The sequence below is a fragment of the Plasmodium relictum genome (assembly GCF_900005765.1).
Source record: "Plasmodium relictum strain SGS1 genome assembly, chromosome: 13".
NCBI lineage: Eukaryota > Apicomplexa > Aconoidasida > Haemosporida > Plasmodiidae > Plasmodium > Plasmodium relictum.
The window spans coordinates 976,574-989,449 of record NC_041691.1 but is presented as its reverse complement, the minus strand read 5'-3'; the positions used below and the strand labels follow the sequence as shown (position 1 = coordinate 989,449).

Genomic DNA, 12,876 nt, shown 5'->3' with positions numbered 1-12,876 from the left:
ATTACATAAAAAACTCACTTGAGCTTTTAAGAACTTGAAAAAACAAAAAATACAAATTTAACGTTTTTTCAAAAAAAATACATTATATATTACGCACACACATTTTAAAAATAAAAATAAATCAAAGCAGAAAAAAAAAAAAATTCAAATTATTTTTTTTTTATTTTTTAAATACAAATACATATTGATTTATTAAACTATTAGTTTACATCTATAAAATTTTCAGTAATTTCTTTTAACTCCATACATTTTTTTTTAAATATTCTTTTGTCAAGTTTCATTTTAAAATTATATAACTTTTAATTATATTAAGTATATAATAAAAAAAAAATTTCTTTTTTTTGACATTGTAAATCTTGCCTTTTGTGCTTTATATATCCTATTTTTTTCTTTTCTTTTTTTTTTTTCTTTGATTATTTTTTAAATAAATTGATATGAAACTATATAAATAATATTTTCAATTTATTTAAAAAAAAAAAAAAATGATTTAAACTTTTCATTAATTCGTAGACATATTGTAAAGGATTTTATATTTTGTTAGATGTAAATATATCTTGTCATTTAATTTTAATATATTAAATGTTTTTTATTTAAAGAATAAATTATATATCCCCAAAAAATTATATATGCATATATATATATATATTTAGGGCAATTTATATACCTATAAAATAGTATATGTATCTTTATATAAATGTATTATTAAGTTAAAGATGCTTAAAAGAGATAGTTTATCAAATCTTCATAGTAAAGAAACAAGAAGATTTTCTCATAACAAGGAAAATTTTAGTTATGATTATTCAGAATATTTGAATTTATGCTTAGAAGAATATAGAAATAATATATATGATTTAGATTTAATAAATGACAATGAGGAATGTATGCGTGAATTGGTTAATTATTATAATTATATATACAAAAATTATTATGAAAATATCATAAATGTTTTTGAAAACAGTAATAATGAAAAACCATATACAAGTGAAAGTTATTTTTTGAAACTCGATCTTTTAAATAAACAACATATAGAAGCTTTATATAATATTAGCATTTTAAGTATCTCAGATAAACTCAAGTACTATATGTTAAGAGGTGAAATAAAAAAAAATAAAGATTATACTGAAGAGGATAAAATAGATCAAGAAAAGAATAATGAAAATAGAACACTTAAAAAAAATATGTTTACTAATGATGCTCTTAAACAAAATATCAACTTGACTGATTTTACTAATAAAACTAAATATTTAGATAAAAACTCAAGAATACATGTGAATGATGAATTGTCATTAAATGAAGTGAAAAGAGAGGAATTCGACATAATAAAATATTTATTTTACCTAATAAGATCAGTTGAGTACTCCATAAGTTCAGAAAATGGAAATATGTCATCATTTTATAACTATTTAAAAATCTATTTCTTTCGAGATAGTGTTAATGAAAATTATTATAATTATATTTACTTATTAACGTTATGTTTACATTGTCTAGAAAATATTACCAGCAATATTGTTACATTTGACATAAAAGAGACTGAAAATGAAGAGCTAAAACTAGTAAATGAAAAAAGTAGTTCTTATTTTAATATTGCAAAAATGAATACCTCACAAAATAACATAAAAAGAAAGTATGTTACTTCAAATCTTAGAAGTCATCTTTCGTCAAATGATAATAATACTAATTCTCATCACAACAGCACAATTAATAACAATACAAATTATTTGAGAGTAACATCAAAAGAATGCAATTCATTCAAAATATATAATAATCATATTTACTTTTATAAAATTTTTTTTTATCTCTTAAATTTTTTAAATTTTTATTTAGAAGATATGATAAAAGATAGCTCTTTACTGTATTCAGATATGATGAAAATGCACGCAGAAAATAATGTACGTAGAAATAGAAAGGAGCAAATTTTAACTTCTTCCAATTTATTAAATGGAAGTACAAATACTAATTTATCTTTTATGGATGGAAAGGATGAATTACTATTTTTAGGTAAAAATCGAGTCACATACTGTAATATTCTATTGAAGAGCTTAAATATAATTAATAACTTAATGAATTTAGATGCTGTTAGAGAAAAAATTATGAATTCAAGTGATGATCTTAATGAATTAAAAATATTTTTATCAAAATATTATAAATATTTAAATGAATATGATGATATTGAAGTGTATAAAAATTTTTATATTAGTTTATACAAGACATATATATTCATTTTTCCTGAAGAATTAGAAAAAGAAAACTATTTTTCTCCTATGCTACTATTTGAAAATATTGTAAATAACGGTAATTTAATTAGAATGAGAACTATTATAGACACACTTATATTCTGTTTTAATGACAAAAAATTTGTCTATTTTTTTGAAGAAAATATAAATATAACAAAAGTGCTTTTTATTTTTGTCACGTATTCTTCCAGATTGTTATCTAATAAACAGTATGAACTTGTAACAAATATATCATTTCTCTTTTACATAATTTTAATTAAATTTCCAAATGTTTCCATAACAATATTTCATATTTTAAATGAAAATAATGATTATATTATAAAATATAATGAAGATAAAAAATTTAATTCAATTTTCAATAATATAAATGAACACATAAATATGTTGTTTTTATCAACTATCCATAAAAATAAAAGTTTGGCAACAGTAATTTCTCTCATTTTCTCTAAATTGATACATTTATATTGCCAATTTTGTGCTAAAAAAAATAATTTAGAAAATGTCCAAAATAATTTGAACAATAATTTTGCATATGGAACCCATTTAAGTACAAATAATTATAATTTAAGAAATTTAAATAGTTCATATATGAATGTAAATGGGCAAAACATAAATGCACCTGCATATAATTTATCGAAAAATGTGAATGCAAATAATTTAAATTATTCTTATGCATCAAATAATGAAAATGAGGGAAATAAATTTTATAAGGAAATATTTTGTAGGATATTTGATAACATAAAAACAAATGAAAGAAATGCTGTAATAAAGGCTATATTAATTAACTTACACATAATTCCAGATGTTTATTCTTCAAATACTATATTTCATATAGAAGAAAATATCGAAAAAACAAGATATATAATTGTTATTATTAATTTTTTATTTACCTTAATGAAAACAAAATTTTACGAAACTATACATGAAAATACTTTTGAATACATAGATTATTTTATCGAAGAATTAAAAAAAAGTGTTAATATGAAAAATATTAAATTAGTTTGCGGGTATATATCTCTATTATTAAATTATTCGTTAAATAAAAAAACTAACAACTTAAATGAAACAGCAGACTTAAAATCTAGTATATTTATAAAGAATATTCACTATAATAACCAACCTAATATTATCAAAATACATAAAGCTTTGTACGAATCAGGAGCATTAACATTTTTAATATCTTCTTTATATGAATCAAAAGATTCCCTAATAATTTATAATTGTGTTTATTCAATATCATTTCTCTTGTATAAAAAATCTATTTTAGATTATGATAAAAATATTGAACTTTCAAATATGAAAATAGCAATTTTAAATATAGTAAGGCATTATTATAATTTAGACAGTTATTTAGAGAAATATACAGAAAATTTCATTGATTACAAGGGTTTTTTAAAGGGAAACTCAAAAAAAAATTTATCGTTACATGAAGATGATAATTACAATTCATTATTGAACAAGTTAAATAAAAGAAATTCTCATGAATTTGATGATATAAATAGAAAATATTTATATGAAGAAGAAAATAGATATTTGTTAAGTGATAAGAATGATAATTATTTACCAAATCATATTAATACTAATTATTCCCAAAATCTCAATAAAAATATTACTAGTAATGAAAATATAGGAAACAAAAATATTTTCCCTTCTTTAAAATATAAATACGCAAGTGCAAATTACGAAAATTCCTTTTTCCTTAATTTTGATAAAATTTTTTTTGAAACAATAAAAAATAGAAAAAGTTCTTTTAATTTTTATTTTGATACTATTTATAATACGCAGTATTTATTTAATTTTTTATTACATAATTTTCTGTTTTATTCAAAAGACGCAGATGAATATTCAAAAAAATATTTATTAAACATTTTGTTGCACAATAATATAACGAGGTCATCTGATATTAGCTTTTATTCCAATAAAATAAAAAACTTGAATTCTCAATTTAATGAATCCCAATCAAGATTAGAAATTTATAAACAAGATCTTGAAAGATATAAAGATGTTATAAATGTATTAAATAAAGAAATAGAAGAGAAACAAAATGCTCACAATATTTTAATTCAAAAAATTAGGAAAGAGAATGAGATTGAAATTAATAGAAAAGTTCAAGAAAATAACAACTTGGAAAATATTATTGCTCAAAAAAATGAAATAATAGATGAGTATGTGAAAAAAAAAAAAAAGTTTGATAAAAGAAAAATTGATAAAATAATAAAATTTAATTTTTTTTTTATAGACTACAGAAAAAATATGAAGAAGTATATTTGCAAAAAAAAGAAACAGAAGAAGAAAATGTAAACATAAAAAATAGAACAGTTTCAATGGAATCTTTACTAAAATCTCTTCAAGCAAAATATACACAAATACAATCTCAAAATAAAGCTCTAAATAATAAATTAAGTGACCAAACAAATAGAATTAATGAAGGAATAAATGTTATTAATTCTCTAACTGTAATAAAATCAAAAGAATATATAAAAAAACTTTTTTTTTTTGAATTATTTATATTATGTTTTTTTTTTTATACAGAGTGAAAATGAAAAATTGAAAACAATAGAAGAAAATCAAAATAATGAATTAGAAGGAACATTCAAGTAAGAAAATTATTTTTTTTATTTTTCCTTTTACTACAATATAATATTTTAATATTAAAACAACAATATTTTTTTTTTTTTTTTTAATAGAAAATTGATTGTTGTCGTTAAAGAATTAAGTGACAAAAAAAAAGAATTAGATGAAAAAGAAAAAAAAATCAAAACATATAGTAGTGATATACAAGAGCTTAAAACTATAATAAACAAAAGTGACAATGAATTAAAGGTAATTCATTAAAAAAAAATAGTAAAACATTTTAGAGTTCATAAAATGATACGTATATTAAATGAAAATATATATATATCCCATAATTGTGTAATATAAAAAATATTTTTTAATGGTATATTTTTATATATTTATTTCGCAGGAACAAGCATTAATAATCGAAAATTTCACAGGATTAAACAAAAATCTAAATGAAGAATTAAATAATGCCAATAAAAATTTAGAAATATCAAAAAGATACCTTATGAATTACGAAAAGTAATAAATAATAATGAGACAGAAAGAATTAACAAAATTACATGAACAAATAGCTATATTGTTGTATGCCTTTTCTTTTTTTTTAAAAAAAAATATTTTTAAATAATATTTTCTTTTTGTCTAATTTTTTAGAAATGAAGAAGAAATGAAAAATAGAATCATGAAGTTAGAAAAGGAACTATTTGAAAAGAATGAGGAATGCGAAATAAAAACTCAAAAATTACTTCTCAAAGAAAAGGTTCATTTCTTTTTTATATTTTACGTTTGTATATCTTTATTTCTATTGATTTGATGTAAATTATATATTTATATGTTTAATTAATAAGGATACTCTATAATTTAACAATTTTTTTTTTTCATTTTAGGAATTATCCGATAAAGAAATACAATTAAAAAAAATAGCATCAGTCATCATAAACTAGTCTTTTTTTTATAAACTCACAATTTTATATATATAAATAAAAAATATTTTTTTTTTTTTTTTGTGAATCCTTTTTTTTTTTTATTTTATTATATGCATTGATGCATTTCTTTGTCAAAATTTATAAAATTCATTTATTAAAAAAAAAAATATATTTTAATGCAAGTTTGGAGAAAATAATATTTAAAATATAGCAAGGTATTACTGAAAAAGAAAATACATTTGTAAATTAAAAATTATGCTTTTTTAAAATAAAGGTACACTTTTTTTTTATGCATTCATAATTATCAAGGTTTGAACGAAGTATAATTTTTGAAGGTTATGTACTTAAGGTTACCTTAAAAAGCACAAGCATGCCTACTCTAGTTTTTATTAAGAAATTTCCCCTAATTCATAAATATATATTTTATATGTATATTAAAATTACATGAAAAATATTATCTAAATGCAAAAGATGAATTAAAACAACTCTTTTTAGTTTTACTATCCATAAAATATTTGTCATGATTAAGTATTACATAATACGCATACAAAATACCAGAATAACATTAATATAAGCAAGTTATTATATTACTTGAATTTGTCGAAATAATTTACATTATTTCGTGTTTTTCATGTGTTCAATAATAAATAAAAAATGGATTTTATAGATTCTTTAACACTATCATAATTTCGTATGAACAAATAAATGTTTATCTTTGACGTGAAATATTATTCAAAAAGTCGAATAACTGTATTTATTTATTATATGATATATTAATGTATACAGAAAACAAAATTTTAATTCTAAAATATTCTAATATGTATAATAACTGAACTATTTTCATTTAAAACAAAAAAGAACTTTTATATATAATTTATGTATTAAGAATTTCTCAAGTTAAAAAATAAGATTATCATTTTATTCATTAAAAAAAATCTACTAGTTCATATTAATTTTCCTTTTATATAGTGTATTTAAGACGTATATGTTTAGTATTTACAGCGAAAATTTTTACTATAATAAAATTAATATTGTATATATAAATACATAATAAAAAAAACCTATCAATATATGTTCTATATGTAATCCAAGGCTATCTATCTATAGTGTGTCAAAAATTAGATTAACATATAAGTAGCACAATACTACGAAAAAAATAATAAAATATTTTTTATAATTGAATAATGAACATGTAAAACCTTTTGACATGTATATAATGCTACAATATATTAGTGAATGAAAAGTTATTAAAATTTAATATCTAAGAAAAAATATATTACAGCATATAAAATGTTCTAGAAATAATATTTTAGGAATATGCAAAAAACAGAAATTATTATAATATTAAAAGATACATATATTTATAAAAAAATAGATTAATTTAGATTAAAGAATTTAATTTATTAAGGAATTTTATATTTTTCAAGAATAATAGCATAAGTTTCCACATTCATCAGTAAAACATACTATAAATATAATTTTTACACTATGAATTAAGAAAAGCATGATATTGTGTATTCATATATTTTTTTTCATTTAATTTGCATTCTTGAATTAATCATTATTACGTATACATAAATTTGAAATTTTTTTTTCAACAAGACTATATTAAAGACGTTTCTGTATATCAATAATATTTATAATAATTTATTTTATTATACTAATTCTTTAAATTTTTGAATGAAATTATTAGTAAGCCATGTCATAATTTTTCAGAATTATACATATCTTATAAAATATTTCATATCTATTTTTTATCTATTGTGTTTTTTTATAGAAGGTTTAATTTAATAAAATACTTATTCCCTATATATTTTCTTGGAACAATTCTATTTTTTGTTTGAATCTTTCTCTACAAGTTATTTTAAAAAAAAGCCTTTTCTTTAAACATTTGTAAATTTATCTTTTCTTTGTTTTATTTTCATCTAGGAATACGTTATTTTGTTTATTTATAATCTTATTATTGAATCACACATTTTTTAATTTTATACAATAATTTTTCCATAATTTTTTAGTTTTGTTTATTAAAAGTTTTATATTTTAAAAATTTTTTTATATACTAAAAAAAGTATCTTTACTTTTATTAGTATCATGATTTTAAAAGAAATTTGAAATTATCATTTATAATTTCAAATTTATTATTAAATTCAAGAAACTTAAATATATTCCCTTATAATACGATGTATTTTATTTTTATATACGAACTAATCCCTTTTATTTAACATTCTCGTTGAGAATTACAACTTGGGTGAATTTTAATTTTTGCTAACATTGTCATTTATAATTATTATTATTTGTGTTGACTATAAATGATATAAAATATAAAAATTATAGAAAAAATATCCCGTAATAATTTAAAATTTATTTAAAAAAGATACGTAATATATATGAAAAGGGAAAATTACTATTAAAAATTATGTATCTAAAGAATATTCCTAGATTTATTATAGATCATTAAATCTAGAATTCAAAAAATTTACCAGAGTAATATCCAAGAAAAGTTTATTTTACAGAAATATATTAATAAACTAATAATATTCGTATGAATTTTCTTGAATAATATTAATACAGGGGATTATAATCACCCACCTAAAGGTTCAAATTTTGTATATATAATTTAAAATCAATGGTTTAATTTACCTAAGAGACATGCTACTTGTCATATATGAAAAAAAAATTATAATTATCCTTACAATCTTTTTTTGTATTGATATCACATAAAATATGCTCATTTTTTATAAAAATTACCACCAAAATTTTTATATATCAATGTATAAATTCAACTTACAGGAATTTTTTATTTTTAACTCTTTTAATTTTAAACGATCAGATATATTTTTGGTTTTGAATTAGTTTTCTTTTAAAAGATACATATAACATAATAAATATAAAAGAAAATTACCATTTATTTTAAACCATAAACTTTCTTTAGAATTATAAAAGTGGATATATTCATCATGTGGACGAGAATATGTTATTAAATAAATAATGATAAAGTTTCCATTTGATATATGACTCATTAGTTTAAGAAAATATTTTTTTTTATCTCCAAATAAAGTATAATATACATTTGAACATTTTCCCTTTTATAAAATATTTATTCTTTAAACACTTTAAATATTTAATAAACTTACATATAGTTATCATTCTCCATAATTAACATACTATACTTAAAGGTTCTTGATTAATTACAAAATATATTTTTATAAATGGAAAACACAAAATGATCAATATTAAGTCTTCTTTACATTTATTAGGGTAAATCTGTCGAATGTACCTCAAATAATATATATGTACTTTATTTTATACTAAGATTCTGCTTACACATTTTCTAAGAAAAAATTTATAAAAGACGTATATTAATGGCATATCCTCCTATTATTTTTGGATTAACAATTTTATCCTTTCTCTTGAGGAATGTACATTATTTTTTCTATATACAACATAATATTTTATAAAGAACGTGTTCAACATTATTTTCCTTGATTGTTTAATATATTTATATGTTTTATGATTTATTATATCTTGTTTCTTCCTTTTAATATAATTATATATACTTTTAAAATTAAATAAAAAACATAAAGTTTATAAGAGTCTATAATTCTAAAAAAAATCAGACTAAATGTTATATATTACTAACATTTTTCTATTTTTACATAAATATCACTATATTATATAGAATTTCATTTGATATTTCATGACTAAAAGTTATTTTTAAGTAGGAAGTAGCTTGATTTATAACTTAATTTTCACGTTCCTTATTCATTGATAAATATATATGTTATATTCCTAACTATTCTTCAAAAAAATATATGGGGCATTGAACTTTAATAAACATAAATTATCACCAAGAATATAAAAGCATCAAAACTAAAATTTTAATACTTTAAAAAAAGTTAATAAAAAATAAATGTATATTGGATTGCATATTTTTAAATATAAAAAATCACTAATAATTTTTTTTCTATATTGATGTGATTAAATAAAAAAATAGTACCAATTACAATAAAATATAATAAGAATGTTTTGAAAATATGAATAATTAAAGATCCTTCTAGAACAATTATAAAAAAAATAGTAGCTCTTATTAACATGTTTTTATTTTTTTTTAATACATATTTCATTATCTACTTTATCGATATAATTATTCTTCAATATATTCATTAACATTAATATTAATAATCTTTAGAATTATTTAACAATACATATCTTTATTTATTTTTATTAGTTTAATAATTATAGTTTAATTATGCTTTTATAAATTATATATTTTAATAATAATAAAATCTTATAGTCAAATTAATTATTTTCATAATAAATTAATTTAGTTTTTTATTTTTATTTTAAATAGTAATGTTTAATTTTATTAATTTAATTTTAAACTTTTTTAGTTTAGTTATTAATATTAATTTAATTATTATTATTATTTAATTTATATAAGTTTATCTTTTATTTTATTTATATATGTCTTTATATAATTCATCCATATAAAATTAAGTGCTATCTTAATTATTACCTAATTTTCTTTATTTATAATAATTAATTATTCCTATTAATTTAATTATTTATCTTTATGTTATTTAAATAAAATTATATAATTATTATTAAAAATTGTTATTTATATTAATTATTTAATTTTATTTTACGATTTATTTTAATTTATTATTATTTATATAAAATTAATTATTTAATTTAACACAATTATTATTCAATTAATAATTTTAATTTATTGTTTATACAAATTTGATTATTTAATTAATTGTTTTTAATTTATTATTATATAAATTTAATTATTTAATTTAAAATAATTATTATTTAATTATTGTTTTAATTTATTGTTTATACAAATTTGATTATTTAATTAATTGTTTTTAATTTATTATTATATAAATTTAATTATTTAATTTAAAATAATTATTATTTAATTAATTGTTTTAATTTATTATCTATATAAATTTAATTATTTAATTTAAAATAATTATTATTTAATTAATTGTTTTAATTTATTATCTATATAAATTTAATTATATTTAACTTATATATATACTATTAATTATTCATTTTTATTTGTTCTTTTGTTTAATTTTTTTTTACACAATTAATTTATCTAATAGTTATATTAATTTATGTAATTAATATTTGAATGGGTATTTTTATTAATTTTTTATATTTACTATTTTAATCCTTTAGTTCACATATATTAATTATTATTTAATTATTTTCTTTCTTTAATTTATTATTTATATAATTAGTGTTTAATTATTTAATTTATATAATTGCTATCATTAATTATCTATATCTATTTATATAATTAATTTAATTACTTGTTTTATATTATAATGATTATTAATTATTTATATAAAATTTATTTATCTAGTTTATGTAATGATTATTGATATTTTATTATTATCAATTATATATATAATTATTTAATTTTATGTAATTAATAATATTTATATTTAATTATTTATATAATTAATATTTAATTATTTAATTTATTTATATAATTAATATTTAATTATTTAATGTATTTAATTTATTTAATTTATTTAATTTATACAATTTATACAATTTATATAATTTATATAATTAATATTTAATTATTTTATTTATTTTATTTATATAATTAATTATTATTATGTTTTATTTATTTTATTTATATAATTAATATTATTTATATTATTTATATTTATTTTATTTATTTATTTAATTTATGTAATTAATAATATTTATATTTAATTATTTTATTTATTTAATTATTTTATTTATATAATTAATATTTAATTATTTTATTTATTTTATTTATATAATTAATTATTATTATATTTTATTTATTTTATTTATATAATTAATATTATTTATATTATTTATATTTATTTTATTTATTTATTTTATTTATGTAATTAATATTATTATTTGTTTATACTTGTTTTATCTATTTAATAATTTTATTTACTTTTATTTATTTATATAATTATTATTAAATTTTCCAATTTAAAATTTATATTAATTTAATTGTGTCATTCATTTATTTATAAAAATTATTATTTATTTATATATATTTATTTTAATTAATTATATCATAATCATTAATTTTATAATAATTGTTAATTTTCAATTCAAATTAAACTGATTATTTATAAATATTATTTAAATATAACTGATATTTTGTGTAAACAAATTATTTATATTTTATATTAACTATTATTATATATTTTAGATATATATATATCTCATCTTTAATTATCTTTTAATGAAATTGCTTATATAATTATATTATTTATTCTCTAATATAATATTATTTTATTTTTATATAGAATATATATTTTTTACTTAATTATATTTATCATGATTATTTTATTAATTTATTAAATATTCGTTTATAAATTATCTTTATTACCTAAAATAATTTAATCATTTATTTATTTATTTATTATAACAATTTATTTATATTTTTTAAATATTATATCAATTAATTGTATAATGAGTTATTTCTATTTTAATATATTCCTATTTATATTATTTAAATTTAATTATACTTTCTTTTTTATTTAAAATATTTTTAAAAGAATAATTATTATAAATTTAAAAAAAAAAACGAAACGGATAATGATTGTTATTATATAAAGCAAAATTAGTAAACAGATTAATATATTGTGAAGAAATCAAAGATTATAAGACTAATTTATTTGAGTTAAAAACAAAATTTCCCATTATAATTAAATAAATAAATTATTTTTTATTTCCCTGAATTTATTAAAATTTTTTTTTTATTTTACTTCATATGTGTTAATTTATTATGTTTTTTTTAGCCGTTTTTCTGTTCTATGTATTTGCTTACTTCTATTTTATGTACTTAAACTATTTATTTATTACTTTATTGTCTTTCTATGTATTTCATATTATGTAGAATTTAATTAATAAAATACTTATTTACTTTATTTTAACCTTGTATAATTAAAATATCTTATTACATAACTATTGTTACTTTTTGTATATATACTGTAAATCTACGTAATATATTTATTTTTTATAATAATTGTTTTTATTTATTTCAAATAACTATTTAATAATTTTCTAGAACTTAATATTATGTTTTTTTTATAATTTTATTTTATAATTCAAATCTACCTGTACCTATATTTTTACATATTTTT

At 16.3% G+C, this 12,876-nt stretch overlaps 1 protein-coding gene across 1 annotated transcript; it reads left to right on the top strand.

Moving 5' to 3' along the window:
• Positions 1 to 713: 713 nt before the first annotated feature.
• On the top strand, positions 714 to 5,737 carry PRELSG_1323800 (conserved Plasmodium protein, unknown function; the record flags this gene model as incomplete). The annotated part of the gene is made up of 7 exons (XM_028678773.1): positions 714 to 4,399; positions 4,474 to 4,690; positions 4,767 to 4,831; positions 4,922 to 5,057; positions 5,200 to 5,315; positions 5,448 to 5,553; positions 5,681 to 5,737. 7 exons carry the CDS (start codon positions 714 to 716, stop codon positions 5,735 to 5,737), a joined length of 4,383 nt encoding a protein of 1,460 aa, XP_028535886.1.
• Between the last annotated feature and the right edge of the window lie 7,139 nt (positions 5,738 to 12,876).